Genomic DNA, 20,131 nt, shown 5'->3' with positions numbered 1-20,131 from the left:
TCAGGGGTATGTGTGCAGAATGTGCAGGTTTGTTACTTAGGTAAACGTGTGCCATGGTGGTTTGCTGCACAGATCATCCCATTACCTAGGTATTAAGCCCAGCATCCATTAGCTATTCTTCCTGATGCTCTCCCACCCCCCAACCCCTATTTTTAAGTGTTCATTTGGAATGCTTATTTTATTTTTTGAGATAGGGTCTCACTTTGTCACCCAGGCTGGAGTGCAGTGGTATGATTGTGGCTCACTGCATCCCCAACCTCCCAGGCTCAAGAGATCCTCCCACCTCAGCTACCCAGGTAGCTGAGACTACAGGTGTGTGCCAGCACACCTGCCTAATTTTTAAATTTTTTTTGTAGAGTCAGGGCCTACTGTGTTACCGAGGCTGGTATTGATCTCTTGATCTCAAGCAGTCCTCCTGCTTCAGTCTCCCAAAGTTTTGGGATTATAGGCATGCCTGGCCAGGAATGTTTATGTTGATGTACTCTTTATTTTGCACTGGTTCTAGCTATAATCGATGGTATCTGAATGGCTAACTTGTGTAAGGATTCTAGAGCAGTGCTTCTCACACCATCTGTGATGAAGTACTTGGTTTTTTCTACTTTAAAACTTGCAATCCTTTATGAACTAGTGCTTTTGTAAAAGTACAATAAAAACAGCATGGCAGTATCAGATTGCTATAAAAGTTTTTTAAGTGCTTTTCTCCTTTTTGGTGCTTCTCTCATATGGGCTGGTGTCAGTCCATGAGCCATAATTTGAGTAGCACTGGCCTAGAAAATACTTCAGAAAGTAGTGCTAGGAAGAAAAGTAAGTAGAATTATTTTGTAATTAATGAGTACACTGTGCTGCCTCAGTTTCCACACTGTGACTGAGAAGAGACCATCCTGAAGAGGAGCAGGCTGAAAGGAGTGAAGGCTATTCTGTCTCCTCCTCCTGGCACGTCCCTCACAGCTCTGCTCCCACTCACCACTCAAGAATAGCAGCCACTCTCCAGTTAGGTCATAGGTACATCAAGCCTGACTTGAAGCCATTGGCCAAACAATTGCTGTGTTCTTACAGCTCCATTTGCTGCTTGCATTTTAATTTCTCTCCCTTCTGGTTCTGGCAAGTCCTCAGCTGCAAATAACTTCCCTCCCACCATTCATAGATTCATATTCAGCCCTCCTTTTGGGAGACTTGTCTGTTGTAGCCCTTTCTCACCTGAATCCCTTTTATCATTTAAGACTCCATACTTGCAAAAGTGGTTATGGCCCATTGAGGGAGTCACTCCCAGTGCCTCTCAGGACCTTATGTGCCCCATCCCGGGGACCATCCTGAGTCTCTTCCAGCATTCAGCTAAATATTTTAGCATTTGTTTATTCTCACCCCAAATAAATGCATATTTTTAGAAAATGTGATCATAATGTACTTTTCTGCATCAAGCTTATAACACTCTTTGATATATATCCTCACAGGATGACTGGCTTCATGAACTCTTTTAAGTGTTTGTCTTCTTGCTGCTACTTGAATGTTCTTTATTTCTAGCTCAGACTTAGAATTTGGACTGGAAAGAAGTCCTCCTGCATTCATGAGCTCATGTGTTCTCAATCTGCCAGGGAACATCCATGGAGCATGGTTTGTGCTCCTTCCTGAGCACAGGGACTCAGGATAGGGCTTCAAGTGCAAGCTAAGGACTTGATAAACCTGAAGTGAGCTGGGCTCCTGCCTTACACCAGCTTCACGACCTTGGGCAAGCAGGTTAACCTTTTTCAACCTCTGGAAATTGCGAGTAATAAAAGAACAAATCTTAGAATTAAACAAGTTGCTTGGTACATAATAAGTGTTAAATATTATCTGCTATCATATAATTACATTGTTATTTCTATTCATATTATTTTCTATTTCTAATAGACACTGAAATGTTGCAACACGCTGAACTCAGGGTTTCTTGACTCTGGCACTGTTAACATTTTGGCCAGATAATTTTGTGTCACGCAGGGCTGACCTGTGCATTATGGAAGTTTAGCAGCATCCGTGGCCTCTACCCACTAGATGCCAGTAGCACCTCTCCCCTGAGTTGTGACAATCAAAAATGTCTCCACTGGTTGCCAAATTCCACCCTGCCACACACAGGTCCCTGGTTGAGACCCACTGGTTTAAATAAATACATGTATTTTCTAAGATGAAACAGAACTGCATCTACTTGGAATAGTTTGGAATTTCTGAAGACATTTTGCTCAAGTGTGATATAGAATTTAGAATGGTTTTTTGTTTTGTTTTTACCTCTTCTGTGTTGCTACACGCAGCCTTAAAATGTTGAGTTAATTAGATGAGCCAGAGAGATGGTATCTGTGGGTTGCATGAAGTGGCTGGTGCAGCCTCCCCCGGTGCTGATGGCGCGCTCTTTTTGGCAGCGTACTGTAAGAACTCTGTGGATGGCCTCTGGTACTGCTTTGATGACAGCGACGTGCAGCAGCTGTCGGAAGATGAGGTCTGCACACAGATGGCATACATCCTCTTCTACCAGAGGCGGACAGCCATCCCGTCGTGGTCAGCCAACAGCTCGGTGGCAGGTGAGGTCCACTCTTGTTCTTGGGCTGTTTTTTCCAGAGCAAAAGATTGTAATGAATGGTCTAGAGGACCTCTTTGGAGGGTCTCTTGACTCTGTCAGTTTGATCAGATGAGTCCTCACATTTCCATTTAACCTGGAAACTAAAGTGATTATAGTTAAGGAAGTGGGGGAGGAATGTGAGAGCAGCTGTGGCCCAGCAGAGTTCCACCCGGGGCCTGATGCAAAGAAAGCTCTCGATGTGTGCTTGAGGATAAATGCACAGATGAGCTGAAAAGCAGCGTGGCATACTACCCCCTGTTCTGGGGTTTCCTGGAGGGTGTCCTATCTGGGACACACAGCGATCATCTATAATACGGGTATGATAATAATGCCTACCTCATGGGGTCGTTGTAAGCATCCAATTGAGTAAATGTATGTTAAAGCATTTTGTAAAGGGTAAAGGACCATTAGAAGTAGTCTGCTTTTCCAGTGAGAAGATTGGCCTATTCTGTTAGGAGAAGGATTGATGGCTGTGATAATATTAGATGGCTTGGGTTTAGCCAGATGACATCCAGCCTGTTGTGTTTAATAAACACAGGGGCCAGTACCCACACACAATATGAATGAATGCAGCCACACATAATCCAAACAAGTAGACACACGTTTCTGAATGCAGAGTTGGACTTCAAGAGAGCGTGACAGAGGACTGGAATGTGGTAATGTGCGATCAGATCAGGTTAGGGGCTGTGAACCTTTGCTCCTCTTGAAGCTTGCAGGGGGGTGATGTCAGAGCAGCGAAAACAAGGCATCTCTCAAGCAGAGTGATGCCCTGCTGGGGGCTGAGCCCACCCAGTGTACAACCACTCACTCGCTTAAGAGAACGGGAACTCCAGTGCTCTTTTGCCAGTCTCAGATGTGCTCAGAAATGATACCTTCTTTAGGTCTACTTGAGACAGTCATGCTGCTTCATGTACTCCATTTCGAGAGCAATTTCTCTTGCTTTAATAAATACTTAAGGGTATTCCTGGAACAGACAGCGCAGATTGACATATAGCTCTGTGTGTGTGTGTGTATTACCAGTATTACGAAAATGGTTTAAAATTTCCATAAAACAGTGAGGCTGAGAGAAAAACAGTACACTGCCACTTCCTCTCTTCTCTTTATATAAGAAATATTACTGCAATTACTTAGAACAGTGCCTGGCATGTAGGTGCTTAATATTTGTGGAGCGAATGTGTGAATGCTTGTCTATTCCATTCTCTTGCCAATTCTTAAGATTCAGACTTCAGACTTGCAGTATAAAGTATCCCTATCCTTGCCATTTATTACTACAAATAGCATATGTCCAGAATCTGCCTTCCATCTTTTCATCCTAACTGGGGATATTCGAGCAGGCACGATATAACGCAGGGTGTGGGAATTGGTGCTGACCTTGGGGTGAGGACATCAGTACCCCCAGCTCAGCTCATAGCACTTTCATGAGGGTGTGTGTGGCTCAGGCTGGCCGAGGGACCCCAACCTGACCTACATGCCTGTTTTCCTCTTTGCAGGCTCCACGAGTTCTTCCTTGTGCGAACACTGGGTGAGCCGGCTCCCGGGCAGCAAGCCAGCCAGTGTGACCTCTGCAGCTTCCTCCAGACGCACCTCCCTGGCCTCGCTCTCTGAGTCCGTGGAGATGACTGGAGAAAGGAGTGAAGATGATGGTGGGTGTGGGTTTTGGTGACAGATTTCCAGAATGGTAACTCAAAGGCACAGCAGAGTCCCTTGTGTTTTTCCCAGGAGCTAAGTCTCATGGAGATGGTAGGAGGATTCAAAGGGAGCTGTAGGGAGTGGAGCTGCGTAGCTGTCGGTTACGATCCTAAGAAGCATTTTGTATTAACTGAGTCATTTGCTTCTCTGTGTCCCAGTATTTTCTCCTTCCGCTTCATTATTTTCCACTTTTCAGGTCTCTTGTGGAGGCTGGAGCTTTATATACCAGTGTATACTTCCCCATCTCCCACCCTCCAAAGTGTTAGAATAGCTGGAAGGGGCCCAGGCCACCTGGTGGGGAGTCAGCTCCAGTCTTGGCATGGAGGCTCCTGGCTCTCTTGGCCCCAGGAGCACCTCACCTTTCCACCGTGATGCTCTCCAGGGAGGAAGCTGTGGGATGTTCTTTTTAGCATGGAAGCATCTAGAACAAAAACTGTTCTTGCCTTTGCATAGAGGTAGTAAAAATTCTGATAAAAAATTGAACTTTTTTTTTTTTTTTTTTAAACTTTCACTTGCTGCTTTAGTAATAGCAGGATAGGCCTTAGTTCCAACAGGGACCCAGGCGGTGTGGGAAGGACCGGGCAGCCACAGTACTGGGAGCTGGAAGGAGGAGTGAGTGCAGCTTCTATAATGAGCACAGTGACTCATCTGCCAACAAGTCTCAGTCTGCAGCCAGCATTTCGATCGCTGTAATCTGCTTCTAGTGGTGATGGATAATTCTGAAAAACTGAAATTGAGTTAAAATTGCAAGAGCCTGGAAGAAGAATGCCAGGCGAAGAGAGCTGCACCATAGGTCTAGCTCTGCCACCTCTTCTGGCTTCTTGCCTCTTTATTTGTAAGATAAAAACAGTGGTCTGCAGTTCCTAAGCTCCTTCTGGCTCCTCACATTTCATGGAAAACTGACTAGTGAACCTTTGCTTGTTTAGGCAGAGATTATTTTCAATACTGCCTTTAAACTTAGAACTCACTGTCATTTTAACAATAAGCCTCAATAAGGTTTGCCTCCATCTATTTTTAAGCAGTGCAGTTGCTGAAATCAATATCCTTTTAAGCATCATCATTGTATAATGGTGCTGGGTGGTGCTCACAGAACAGAGCCTATTTCTTAGGCTCTCTAAAGACAGAATTTTGTAAATATCACAACTATAGTATCATTGTGTACAAAATTTAATTTAGAATATTTTCTTAGGAAGTTTTGAGCCACACCAAATAGGAGTGTGTGGTTCTAATTATGAAATTTTTTTGGAAGTTTTAAGTCACTGGAAGTAGGAGTGTATGATATCCAAGTCTTTTTAGTTCTTTGCGTTGATCCATTTTTGTAGTCAACAGTTACAGGCCAGCTAACATGTGAAACTGAGTGGTGTTGGGGGTTAAGGGGTTCTAAGTCCGAGTATTAGCTCTTCCTTTAATAAGTTGTGTAATCTTGGTCAAGGACTTCATTTCTGTGAGCTCCAGATCACCTTCAGGAAGGTGTAATGAAGCTGGGTCAATAGCTCACAGCATCTGTGGAGTGCCTGGTGCTCTGTTAGGCACAGGACTTCTAAGATTGTATTTAATTCTTACAGTTGCCCTGTGAGTTAGACCAGAGGTCAGCAAACTATAGCCCCATAGATCAGATACAGCCCACTGCCTTTCTTTGTAAAGATTTTTGGAACACAGTCAGAGATGTTTGCTTATGTGTCACCTGTGGCTGCTTTCATGCAGCAGTGGTGGAGTTGAATGTTTGGCCTGCAGAGCCTAACATCTGCTATCTAGGCCTTCACGGGAATAGTTATACCAAGCCCTGATGTAGAGCAAGGAGATAAATAGAAGTTTGCTGTGTTAGAATGATCCTGAGTTAGAATGTCCCTATTTTATACATAAGGAAAATGGGCTCAGAGAAGTCAAAGCCACACAGCTACTCCCTGATCCCAGATGGGCTGGCTCTGAAAGTCATGCTTCTTTTATCCCATAAGGCTTACCTTTATTTCACCTTCAGTGACTTACAGTGTTGCTAGAACATCTTCATTGGCTTAGCTTACAGCATTCTCTTTGCTGTGTTTAGGAGGCTTTTCAACTCGACCTTTTGTGAGAAGTGTCCAGCGTCAGAGTTTGTCATCTAGATCTTCTGTCACCAGCCCCTTGGCCGTCAATGAAAATTGCATGAGACCTTCGTGGTCCCTGTCTGCTAAGCTGCAGATGCGCTCCAATTCTCCATCCCGATTTTCAGGGGACTCGCCGATTCACAGCTCTGCCTCCACCTTGGAGAAGATTGGGGAGGCAGCGGATGACAAAGTCTCCATCTCTTGCTTTGGCAGCTTGCGGAACCTTTCTAGCAGTTACCAGGAACCAAGCAATAGTCACAGTCGCCGTGAGCACAAGGCTGTGGGCCGGGCCCCTCTGGCTGTCATGGAAGGTGTGTTCAAAGACGAATCTGACACCCACAGATTGAACTCCAGTGTTGCAGATACACAGAGCAAACGTTCAGCACAAGAGGACCACCTGCCCCCAGTCTCTGATCCATTTGATAACAATAATCAGATCGCTTATGTGGATCAGAGCGACTCTGTAGACAGCTCTCCAGTCAAAGAGGTGAAACCTCCCAGCCACCCAGGCTCACTCGCCAAGAAACCAGAGAGCACAACCAAGAGGTCCCCCAGTTCCAAAGGCGCTTCTGAGCCAGAGAAAAGCTTGCGGAAGGGGAGACCAGCTTTGGCAAGCCAGGAGTCATCCCTTTCAAGTACATCCCCTTCTTCTCCTCTTCCTGTAAAAGTCTCCCTAAAGCCGTCCCGCTCCCGCAGCAAAGCAGAGTCTTCTTCCAGGGGCAGTGGACGGCATTCATCCCCTGCCCCTGCCCAACCCAAAAAGGAGTCATCCCCGAAATCTCAGGACTCCATGTCATCTCCTTCGCCACAGAAACAGAAGTCAGCCTCAGCCCTTGCCTACACTGCTTCCTCCACATCTGCCAAAAAGGCCTCAGGCCCTGCCACAAGGAGCCCCTTCTCGCCTGGGAAGAGCAGGACTTCAGACCGGAGCTTGAGTAGAGAGGGCTCCAGACAAAGCTTGGGTTCTGACAGAGTCAGCGCCACCTCTGCCTCCAAACCCAACTCCCCTCGTGTGAGCCAGGCCCGAGCAGTGGAGGGCAGGGGGGCCGGGAAGCATGTGCGGAGCTCCTCAATGGCCAGCCTGCGCTCCCCCAGCACAAGCATCAAGTCTGGTCTGAAGAGGGACAGCAAGTCTGAGGACAAGGGGCTCTCCTTTTTCAAATCAGCCTTGAGACAGAAGGAAACCCGGCGCTCAACGGATCTTGGCAAGACAGCCTTGCTGTCTAAAAAGGCTGGTGGGAGCTCTTCTAAGTCCGTCTGTAAGAACACCGGGGATGACAAGGCAGAGAAAGGCCACCAGCCTTCAGCTTCCCAGCAGCCAAATGCAAACGCAAAGGGAAAAGAGCAGCTTGTCTCCAAGGACCCTGCTTCTGCCAAACATTCCCTGCTGTCCGCTCGCAAATCCAAGTCTTCCCAGCTAGACTCTGGAGTTCCCTCGTCTCCTGGTGGCAGGCAGTCTGCCGAGAAATCTTCAAAAAAGTTATCTTCTAGCATGCAAACCTCTGCACGGCCTTCTCAAAAACCTCAGTGATATTTCTGCAATCAAAGTGTTTTGTCTGTAAAGATGTTTATTTATTTAGAACCCCTCCCCTCCCACCAAAGTCCCCTGTGCTTTTGTTTTGTATTTTTTTGAGTCACATGCCTGACTGTGTGTGTGTGTGTGTGTGCGCGCCTGTGTGTGTGTGTGTCTGTATGTGTGTGTGTAATTCAATTGCAAATTGTTCCAAGCGTCGCCTTATTCTGCCATTGAACCAAATAACAGCCATAGGCAAAACATTGACACCAAGCTAACTGGAATAATCGTAGACAATACCCAGGACAGTCCCTTTAGCAATTGTACATATTTCTTTCTAGAGAACTCTAATGACTTTCTTTGGATATGAGGGTTTTGAAACCTGTGAACCAGTAAAGCCACCATTAGTGCGTAGAAGGAGGAAGGAACTGACTTGTGTTTCTTCTGAGCAGGACTTGTCTTTACTGTGGATTGTCGGGTGGCACCAGGAGCTCTACAAACTGTGACTTTAACAACGAAACAAATTGAGGGAAAAACTGTTGCTTTCTGCACTTTCGCCCCATCTCCCAGTCTTTGTAAAGGGCAATATTTTAACACTAATGTTTCTCAGGTATATACTCAGCTAGTCTAGGGTGGATGCACACCAGTAAATGGATTAAAGACGAAGGTGCCATGTGGGTGACTGTGTCATTTCTCCTACTGCCACAGATAGATGTTTTTGAGGTAGAAATGAAGCCTTTCACCACCTTCATATCTGCAACGACGTGTGCACCAAAACCTGTCTTGACCCTTGGGATAGGTCCTGAGAGGTGGCAGATCGGATAGCCAGAAAGCCAGTCAGTCACTCGTTTAATTCTTTTTTTCCTTCTAAAATTACTAGCTAAGGCCGTTGGAATTTTGCACAGTAGTAGAGCAGTTAACACCTTTGACAGATTCCTGGAAAAAAACTTCTGGATTCTAAACTGGGTGAAAGACTGGACATCATTTTCCTTGTCAGGTATTGCTTGTTTCCATTAGAGGTGGGAAGCTCCACGATGCCCTGTGTCTGCGGGCTCACGTTCCCTCATCTTGTAACTTGGAGAGGAAGGACGTTGCCTACTGCCAAAAGCCAATGGTGGTATGTTGAAGCGATGTGTGATCACGTATTACATACACACTGCAGATCCTGTCTGTCAGTCTCAGTTAGGGCTGCTTTTAACTCATTTATTATTTCTTCTTTGTTCTCAAGATTTCGTCTCATGCCCAGAACTCACAAGCAGGCTTTGGAGTGTGTTCCATCTGGCCGTGTCGTGCAAATTGCATTTCTTACTAGGAAAAAGGAGAACCTCCCAAAAAAACTCACAGATAAGCAAAATATATAGGTTTGCAAGTTTTTGAGAGTTCTCCTGGCAATACTTTCCTGCTCAATTTTTAGCTTTTTTTTTCTCTTTTTTAAAAAAAGGTCAAGAGAATGAGGGTCCCAATTCTCTCTAAATAGTATTTGTCACTTTGCCACTAAATACAGCATGCTAAGTTTATGTGCTTTTAAATATTAGCATTTTTCGTCAGACTCTTGAAGTTCTTCTTGAACCCTTGGTTTCCAGATCCATATATAACCTCCCTTTTCAGTATTGCTGTGTGAAGTAACTATAACACATATGCATGCATAGCTATGAATTCTACATTGCCTTTTTTCCCTCCCCCTCCCCCCCAGAGAATATCTCTTGGGAAATGTTTTTAGTAGGTTACTTAACTTTATTTTGCTGCTAATTTGAGCATGAGCTGGTAACTTGGAAGTCTGGAGGCCACTTATGTTGAGGGTAGCTGGGATTGTAGACCCCTGGCAGTATTTAAGATTTAGATACTCAACCTTGTGAAAGTTACCACAGTGCTCCCCGTGATTCATTGACTGTGAGCCCATTGTCCATTGCACTCAGCCCTGTACTCGCCTCTTAACTCGCTCTCCTCATTTTATTGTTCAGATTCTGGTGGGTTCTCAAAGCAGCACTACTCTCCTGTGCTCAGTACAGCTGCGGCAACTGGCTGCCTTCGATGTTATCATTGCTTGCAGCCCAGCACGTCACAGCCCCATCGGTGTTTAGCCACCACTCTCATTTTCTGTATCGCTTTTATCTCCTGAAAAAGACGCAGCAAACATCAGATCTTATCAGGAATTGAATGTCTGTCTTGTATTTGTTTAATAGGTAGATCTCATTTGAAGTCTCCTACCTGAAGCTCTGAAACAGTTTGATTAGGCAAAGGATTTTAATAACAATTCTTTTTTGCTGTAGTCAGTTAAGCATTAATAGAAACTAGTTTAATTTTCACAGTGGCAAATATTTTTATTCTTGAGTCATGTAGGAATGGATTTTCCATGCTGTCTAGTGACTTTAAAAAAAAGGAAAAAAGTTCTACAAATCCCTTTGGTTTTCCATGGGATCTAGAAATAAAATTTCAGTGTCTATAAACTGTATGTCTGTGGAGTTTAGTCCTTGTTTCAGGTTTAATAGGAAAAAATCAGGAAGTATGGCACTGTCTAGACATCTTGAAGCTATTATATTTCCATGGTTGGTAAACAGTGAAAGTTTTATTATCTGCAACTACTGGGTACAACTTTAGGCTACAGGAAAGGTTATTTGGCCCAGAAGATGGGAGGTGCTCCAGAGGTGTGAAATATCTTATAGGAAAATTGTTACTTGATTCAACATAGTTCATTGGTAGGATTAGGGACTCATTTTTTAAATTTTTTAAATTTTCCCAATGATATTTAGCAAATAAACATGTATGTGCTTTGGGGTTAAAAATTATCTGCTAAGGATGATAGTCCTGGGTTTCTGGTTGACAACTAGATGGGCCTGATTAGAGCAGTCATTTCCTGGTAGGCACAAAATAATCACCAACAGTAAGGTTGTATCTGTAATGTTTGTTTGCTTTTTTAAAAAAGTTTAATTCTTGATTTCCTGTAAACATCCATTGCACTGAGGCCATATCATTCCTTAAAATAGCCCTACACCTTGCCTTGGTAATCCCTTAGACAATGTGGAAACTCAAACCAGTAGGTTCCAATCATCTTATACTGTTTCCCATCCATTTTATATTTTCTCATCCTAAAAGCAGCCAAACTGAAAGTAAGTAATAATATGCTGGATCAGTGGAAACGGATGTGGGAGTATTTGTGGTGTGCTAAAATATTGTAATTATCTGTGAGGCTGCCTGGCATGCTTTTCAATGTTGCTTTCATCATTCATTCTGCAAACATTCGCAGAGGGCGTGCTTTGTGCACAAAGGCAAAACTGAAAGCTTCAGGGAATTGCTGTAGCTGAGGAGCCCTGGGAGCACAGCCCATCAAGCAGGGGATGTGATGGTATCCTAAATGGAGTGACAGTTCTCCTGGACAAAGAGATCACGTGGATTCCGGTCAAATCGGCTAAGGCTTGTGGTTTTCTTGAACAAGTCTGTTCCGTCTGGAAACCAAAAGTGCCCTTCATCTTTGGAGACATTTTACTCTTACATCCACCTTTTCAGACTGAGCTGTCTCTACTATTTAGGGATTGAAAATCCATTACACAGTCACTTTACGTTAACATTGGGTCATCTATGTTTCTGTGAGACAGAAGTGGGATTTGAGGGGAGCATTGTCATTCCTCTAAAGTAACTATCATGAAAAAAATAGAAGCAGTATGTAAAGAGACCAAGAGTGTTAGCCTTTAGGGAAAATGGGACAGAGAAGAGCTGTGAACAAAGCTCATTCATTTGAAATAAATGTGCTTTATTTCATATGGAGGAGCATCAAACGTTACATTTCATTCGTGAACAGCCAAAGTGATTGTTTCCTATGTAGGTTACTATATTACTGGATACAAAGATAACTAGTGTTTTTCTGGGTTGGATTTTTAAAATAGTATGCAAATCATAAGCACAGTTTCAATAAAACACGTATTCTGGAGGTGCGTGGAACTTTATATTATTTGTAGTTGAGAAAGGTAACATTTCCTGACAAATCAGTGCCTATCATAAACACAAAAAGTAGCTGTTAATGTGCAGACTGTCTTTAACTTTTCATTTCATAAAGGGTACATTAATGTTAAACCCTACTACATGTTTTGGGGAGAAATCCAGTGCTTTTATTTAAACGAACACTGTCTCACACTGCCTTTTGATCAACTTTCAGAGTGTTTTGCAGGCGCATTTTGAGCGTGACCAATCATTTTTCCCCCCAAGTAATGGAAACAATTGTGCATGGCCTCAGTATAACACAGAAAGCATGCTCTTACTACCTATGCAAGCGACCAATAAAAGAGACACGAAATGTTAAGTCTTAAAAAAAGAAAAAGGCAACATTTAGAGTATGGAGCTCTACTTTTAAATTTGTGATTTTCAGAATACGGCTTACTGATTGTGTAGAAGAGCATGAATGTGATTTCTTGTTTTGCTTTTCATGTATTTCTCTGCTGATTTTTTATCATTGGCAAGATTGTTAAGTATTTTGCAAGCAGAAGTGGAATTGGATACGTTGAACATACATTGTTGGTGTATATACTGTATTTACCCTGAAGACTTTACCTAAAGTATTTTGTTCTAAAAAAAAAAAAAACCTGCCATTTTCTATAGATTTTAATTTTTTATATCTTCAAGGGTTCTATTGTGGTCACAAGGAAAGAATGTGGCTTCAAATAGTGCTAAGAATTTAAAGATGCTTTTGTAGAGACTTAGAGCTGTTTTGGAAAGCTTTGGGGCTTCCCAGCCACTGGTCACAATTAGACTAAGCCCCTGGAATTTATGGTAGTGTTGTGCAGTGGATGGGGTTCTAGATTCGTCTTACATTTGTTTAAATCTAGTGTTTCCCAATTTTGGGGAGAAGGGGTGCACAGCAGACTTGAGAGGCTTTTTTGAATCTCACACATGTATTCTCAAGATTTTCTTAAGCCTCTTCTGAATGACTTGGCTGAGATGGTGAAGACCCACATTGGCTAGGATCAGCTGGGGAACTTTTAAAAATACAGTGCCTGGGTCTCAGCCCCTAGCTTTTGATCTAATTCATGTAGGGGTGGGCTCCAGGAATTAGCATGCATTTTAAAGCTTCTGGGTGTTTGTAATTTGCAGTCAGATTGAGAATCACTATGATATGACATCCCTTTACCGAGAATTATGGTGAGAATCACTGCCATGTGAAGTACTCAGGAGTGACTCCAGATTCCTCAGTTGTGTAGGAGAGGCAAAAAAAAAAAAAAAGAATTGAGAGATACTGATATCAAACTCCCATTTGAAATATGAGGGCCTTTTAATTCAAGGCACAGTTCGGGAGCTTGGAGCATGTTGTGGATGACCTGGCACTCACCAGTCTAGTAGGAATTGGTGGTCTTAGTTGACGGAGCAGGCTGTGTCGCTGTGGAGTTTGCATCCTTCTCCAGGGCCCTTTTCCCCAGACCCATGGGGGAATAGGGAAGTCACTCCAAGCTAGAAAGTGTCGACAAAGAAGGTAAGAAACAACCTTTCTAGCCTTGGAAAATCTGTCCCTGCTTTTAATAGAATGATTGCCTTTTTATAGGAATTATAGTAGCGAACCCCAGGCTGCCGCTGAATTTCCTACTTTCCTCATTCTCTAAGATGGTTCTTACTTATCCAGAATGTGGTTTCAGGAATTCGTTTTTTAGTTTGAAAATGAATGTGAAACACTTTATTTGGATTCTTTTTGTTGTTGTTTGTGTGTAACCCTCGTCACTATTTTTTGTTATTATTTTTACAAATCAAGTAATACATATCCTAAAATTTGGCACTCTATGTTAACTATGGAGGCAAATAAAATTTAGTTTTAATCTGTGGTGAGCTGAATGCACTACAACAGCTTCGAAGTAATCTGCTCAGGTGGTTTCGTTCTGTTGAGTCTCATGTTGCCTACGAAACACCACTACAATTTGCTGGTGTTTCAATTTTAAGGAATAAAGATATAAGTAAACATATAAGTTGGAAATGTTTCTTTAGAAAGGCCACCCAATATAGCGATATCTGTTGCAATCGTCCAAATGCAATATGAAATTTCCTAGGTGCTATTATAAACGGTGTGGTGTCATTATACCAAATGCAAAGGCAGTTACAGTATTTCTGAAGTTGGAGTTCTCTGTAGGCTTTTCAAATACACGTTTGTGTTCCGTATAGGTTTGCTCACCACTGGTTAAAACTGAATTCAAGCCCCATTGACAAATCATTTATTGATTGAACTCTTCAGTTTTTACACTGGAATTTCTATAGTTGTCTTAAAAGCTGCATGTCATATCACTGTACACAGAGTGCGTTGATATTATTCATGCACCATGGATAGTGATTTCTGTGTCATTTTTATTTTCAGTTGTACAGTACTATGGAAGGCAAGATGTCTTTCCTAGAGGCTGGAAGAAAAGTGTATCGTACATTTTAAATTTATTTTAGAACAAGTGCATGAGATGTGTCACTGATTTCTGTTATTTATTTGTATGTTTTATTATTCAAAGTGTATGCACTTTTAAGAAGCAGAGTTTATATTTTTATGTTTGAAACGTTTTATTTCTGAAACAGCAGTTGATTATATAGCATACAGTTGGAATTAAGAGAAAAGTGGAAATGTAACAAAATATAATAAATTTATTACATGATGTCCTCTCCAAGCCACATTCCTGTTTTCTCCCCCTTGCCAACCAATATCTTTTTGGCGTTGACTAAAATTGATAATTGTAGTGCATCAGTCTTTACAGAATGCCTAAAAATTGCAGTGTTTAATTTAAAACACAAGTTACGGAAAGATGCATACATATGTTCTCTGTGTAAAAGTTTAAAACAAAAAATCACATCCATGCTTGTAAAATTTTCACAGTCAGGGATGGTTATTCCTATTTCCTCAGAGACAGTTTGTCCTGGGCCATGGGTATGGACAAAAACTCACATTCTGATTCAGTGCAACAGATTTTCAACATTTTGCATTATCTTCCCTCTTTTGCTAAACATTTATGATGGGAAGAAATAGTTATATAAGGACCATTCTTTCTGGGCTGTCTCATATCTGGGATATTTAGTATCTTTGTTAACATTTTTCCAGCTGTCTTTCCCAACCTTCAGGACAGAACTCCCGACATCACCTGTGGCCACTAGGGGGCACTAAAGATCGATATTATCAAATGTGTTTAAAAAGTCCAGCCTGCAGGTTGGCCTCTTAGTAGGGAAGTGTTCATTCAGTATGAGTTGAGGAGTATGGTATCAGTGAGCAGGGGGTTTCTGTTTAGGGGAGTGTCACCAGCCATTATTTTATTCCCAGAAAGTGTTGAATACCGATCAGGGCAGATTTTGCTTTCCCAAAGCACAGCATTATGGTTTAGGGTTGGGGAGGGGGGAGTTGATGTTCTGACAAGTGTGAACCACATGCCGTGCTAGGTACAGCACTTCTAAAGCTCTCTAATTTTAAATGATAAGATTTTGCCTTAGGTTCTGTTAGAGAGTTTAACCATGTAGTACACTGATTATTCAAGAGGCTTCATTATGCCACCAAGTCTTCACATGTCATAAAATATGTAGATTTAATAGTTATGCAAATATTTAAGGATCATTTTGCCTGTCATCTTAGGATTTGGAAGATTATTTTCCAATACTTGAGTGGTCAACGTCTCTCTGAATACTTTTTGGGTCCCTGTAAATCTTCCTGAAAAAAGCAAAGTTGTGATAACACCCCTTGCCTGGGGCTGCATGTTCCTGTGTGTTAAACTGCCCCGTGGCTGATTCTGGGACACTGACTGTTGGATGTGGCTTGAAGTCCTCCCCACCCCAGTATCCCCTCTGTCTTTCCTAGCTGGGTTCCATGTCATATATTCTAATTCTGTGTACATCATCTAACATAACATGTTGAACAGTTAATATTCACTTTGATTTACTAATACATTTACTTTCCATTGCTCTTTACTCCTTCCTGGGTTCTCCCAGGTTTATGCCCCAGGTTTCTTCTCTGCAGCCTTGTTCTCTTCTCAGGCCTGTCCATGAGTGTCATCTGGTAGGTTTCATCTTTCTGGGTGGGCTGAGTCTACCTTGTGCAAAACCCTCTGGAATTTGGTCTTGATTTGGTCTGGTGTTAGCTATATTTTTTATCCCCTGCTAACATCTGCTACGCACAGAGGACAAGTGCTCTCCTCTTCCTTGCGGTACATTTTTGCATTATGTCATATAACCCAGTGGCCTTGCACCCATTTACCGCTTTCAGGGATTTGACATCAGTTTGACTTGCTCTTTGGATGTCTAACACTTCCATTTTTCTTGTGGAATGCAGAAAGATGGTGCAAATGATACTGCAGTGCCTAGTTGGAATCAGGCCCCCCTGCCCCTGTGGGGTCTCAGGGATCTTGCATCCAGCTCACCCCCCTGTGCCTTTCCTTTGTTTAGGAGGACTCCTGAGAGAGGCCCTCAGTGCACAGATCCAGTTCCAGAGACACAGGGATATGGGTGTCATATATCTTTCCCCTCTGAGAGTGTGGAGTGGACAGCAAGTGGGGATTGTGCAGTGGGGACTGAGGATGGATGGCACCAGCCTCAGGGTTCCAAGTCCATAAAAGTTGTGGTGGCGAAGGTGCCCCTTGACTGTCTCAGAATTGGAGTCCAGGTTCCTTCATTTAGCAATGCCTCCTGTGTGCCCAGCTGCTGGGGATATGATCATACTTGGAGAAGCTCACTGGCCAGTCAAGGTTGGCCAATAGATAACATTTCATCAAATTTGCCACTTATTCCCTGCTCGTCCCTCAAGGCATTGTCCCTACAATGCTTTTCTCTAAGATGCCTGCCTGGCTCATTCCCTCATCTCCTCCCCATCTATACTCAGATACCACCTTCTTTACTGAGGCCTTCCCTTACCACCCTTTTAGAACACCGCAACCTGCTTCACACACTCTCTGTCCTCCCTGTTTTATTTTCTGCATATCACTTATCACAACTACCATAGAGTTTATGTGAGCTAATTGGTGAGCTTACATGAGAGCAGGGAGGTCTGCCTGTTCTATTCACTGCTCTTTTCTCAGCATCTAAGAGAGTGCCAAGCTTATAGCAGTTACTAGTAAATATGTACTAACTGAATTCGTAATCTACTTGAGTCTTTCTGTCCAGAAGATGGAGGATACTGGTACTTGCATCACAGAGTGGTGAGAGTTAGATGGAACTGATGCCTTTAAGCCGTCAGCATGGTGCCTGGCACAGAGAAAGCATTGGCTGAATGGAGCCATTTATAATGATAACAATAGTGATGGAAAGGAGGAGCCGACCCTCCTGGGGTCAGAGGAGGGGGCAGTGGGGCATAACTCACACTTTCCAGGCTGGGGAAACTGCTTGCCCTCTCTGGAAACCCCGAGTCCAGTCTTCCTGGAATGTAGGGCAGAAGGCAGGAAGCGTTGGATGAAGGCATTGGGAGAGCCCATCTAGAGGGACCTTTTATGACCTGGTCCATTTGTCCTGTAGTCAATGAAAATCCAGGAAGAGATTTTAATTTAGGGGAGAAGAGATCCAGTTTGTGCCTTCGCGTAGTCACCATGACAAGACGTGTCACGAGAGAGCCAGTTTGGAGCTGGTTGCAGGAGTCTGGGTGCAGTATGTGCAAGGGGTGACCGAAAGCAATGCTGGGTGGCTGGAGAACATGGGGACACCTGGAAAGGCACTGTGCTCAGGGCCCAGGAGCAGGCTGTAGGGTTCGAATCCTGGGTGTCCTGGTGCACAACTTGCTAGCTGGACAATCTTGGGCAGATTACACAATTCTACAGCTCAAATTCTCCACACCTGTAAAATGTGGGTAACAGTGTCTACATGATCTTCACGAGGCTTAATCGGAGTGCCTGGTTTATTTACATTTAATATAATCACTGATATATTTGGTTTTTTTGGTAATATCTTACTGTCTTTTGGATATTTGTCCCACTTATATTTATTCTTGCTTTTTCTTTTAGATAAGCATTTTTTAAATTTAAATTAAAAATTTTTTTCTTCTTACCTTACAGAACAAAGCATTTCTTAAATTCTAATTTTTTACTTCATCTTGTTATTCTTTTACTCTTCTTGTGAGGTTATCTTCGTAATTTCAACATGCGCTTTTGATTTATAAGATTCTAAGAAAAATTTTGTATTTGTTTACCCCTTGAAGGGCTTTAAGACACTAGTTCCATTTACCCCTTTCCACCACTTGTTTTTGTTCTGCATTCTAATTCTATGCACGTCATCTAACCTAACATTATTAGCAATGCTGAGTAGTCAATATTCATTCAGATTTACTAATGTATTTACTTTCCATTGCTCGTCACTCCTTCAGTCCAGTGTTTCATTGCTTCTGAGATCATTCTCCTTCAGCCTGAACAACTCCCTTACTTCTTTGTAAGCCCGTGTCAACAATGCATTCTCTCAGTTTTATTTGATTGGAAATGCCTTTATTTTGTCTTCTTGAAGGCCAATTTCACTGGGAATAGAATTCTAGGTTGGAAATTACTTCATCCTCATTCTGTGGCCTTCTGCCTTTCACTGTTTACGTTCTTAAGTCAGTTATCAGTCTCATTACTGTTTCTTTGAAGATATGTGTGGTGTTTTTTTTGTTTTTTTTGTTGTTGTTTTGTTTTTTCTGGTTGCTTTCAAGATGCCTCTCGTTGGTTTCCATCAGTTTTATTAGGATGGTGTTTTGGGTTTTTTTATCCTTTACTTCATATATCAGACTTGGAAACTTCTCAGGTGTTATTGCTTTAAATATTGCTTCTGACCCATTTTTCTTGTCCTCTCTTAAAACTCCAATTTAATGTATTTTATATTTTAGACTTCTGCCATGTCTCAAATATACCTTTCACTCTTTTTTGTATTTTCTCTTCTTTTTGATCACCATACCTCAGTCTGGATAGTTTCTACTGAATGAATCTTTTCAACTGTGTCCAGTCTTGCCAGATTAAATAAAGGACATTCTTATTAAAGTTGAATTTTGGATAAATTGTGAATAATTTTTTAGTGCATGTCCAAAATTTTGAATGAGTATACTTATATGAAAAAATATTTGTTGTTAATCTCAAATTCTAATTTAACTGGACATCTGTTTTTATTTGTCAGTTCCATGTTAGCTAAGTCTAATCTACTAAACTCACCAAATTGTATTCTTAATTTTGGTTATGGTGTTTTCAATTCTAGAATTTGCGTTTGCTTCTTCAGAGACTCTAGGTCTCCGGTTAAATTCTTCATTTGATTGTTTTCTTAAACATATTAGTTATTTTAAAGCTTGGCTCTGATAACACTAGTATCTAGTCACATGTGGATTTCTTTCTATTGTGTGTATTTTTCTTTTGTTCTACTTCTTGGTGTGCTTTTTGGTTAAAGCTAGGCAGTGTGTAGGAAAAAATGTGTAGACACTGGCTGATGATATTTTCCTCTAGAGAGAATTCACCATATTTCCTGGTCAGCAGCTAGGGAATGAGTGGACTCAAAGGTGGGTTGTAGTTGTTATAAGACTCTGCTGCCTCAGGTCATCTTGCATAAGAATGAACATTCATTTCATCATTCAACAAGCATTTGTGGAACACCTGCTATGCCAAGCACTGGCATGGGCATGGGGTACATTAGCAAAAAGACAGGAAAAAAAACTCCCTTCCTCAAATGGAGTTTATCTTCTAGTTCACCTGTCCAGAAGGTAATAATAAATAATAATAATAATAATAATAATAATAATTGACCTTAGCTGGGACCAGCTTCCAGAAGGAACAGAAATGTGGAGGTAAGTTGGTATTAAAACAGTGTGGAGATACACACCAAAATATGATTCTCTGCTCTCTTCCCACACCGCAGCCTTCCTATCTTGGTAAATGACATCATCATCCAGTCCAGCTGCTCAGTCCAGAAACTAAGGATCCATCCTTGACACTGCATTTACCCTCAGCTGCCTCCTTACATTGAATCCATTCACAAGCCCTGTCCAGTCCAATTTCCACAATTATGTTCTCAATCTGCCTCACTTCTCTTTCTCTCCACTGATAACACCAAGTCCCAGTCACATGGTCTCTAGGCTAGAGTCCCATATCAGCCTCTTAAATTTGTCCACTTCTCCAATTCTATCTTTAGTCTGTTCCTGCTGCCATAACAAAACACCTTAGACTGGATAATATGTCAACAATAAAAACGTATTGCTCACAGTTCTGGAGACTGGGAAGTCCAAGATCAAGCTGCAAGCAGATTCAGTGTCTGGTGAGGGTCTGTTCCTCATAGACAGCACCTTCCAGCAGTGTCCTCATATGATGGAAGAGACAAGCTCCCTTGAACCTC

General features: G+C 42.3%; 1 protein-coding gene across 1 annotated transcript in view; it reads left to right on the top strand.

Moving 5' to 3' along the window:
- Window positions 1–13,083, top strand: part of USP31 (ubiquitin specific peptidase 31) — a 79,883-nt gene extending 66,800 nt beyond the window's left edge. Inside the window, exons 14-16 of the mRNA XM_032242940.1 lie at window positions 2,391–2,549; window positions 4,078–4,230; window positions 6,321–13,083. Coding sequence (XP_032098831.1) covers window positions 2,391–2,549; window positions 4,078–4,230; window positions 6,321–7,891 — 1,883 coding nt within the window. The 3' untranslated portion in view covers window positions 7,892–13,083. The remainder of the gene's footprint in view (window positions 1–2,390; window positions 2,550–4,077; window positions 4,231–6,320) is intronic.
- Window positions 13,084–20,131: the final 7,048 nt, after the last annotated feature.

The sequence above is a fragment of the Sapajus apella genome, unplaced genomic scaffold (genome assembly GCF_009761245.1).
Source record: "Sapajus apella isolate SASKATOON/1434 unplaced genomic scaffold, GSC_monkey_1.0 scaffold51, whole genome shotgun sequence".
Taxonomy (NCBI): Eukaryota; Metazoa; Chordata; class Mammalia; order Primates; family Cebidae; genus Sapajus; species Sapajus apella.
The sequence above is the reverse complement of the archived record's forward strand: the minus strand, read 5'-3'. Positions and strand labels throughout refer to the sequence as shown.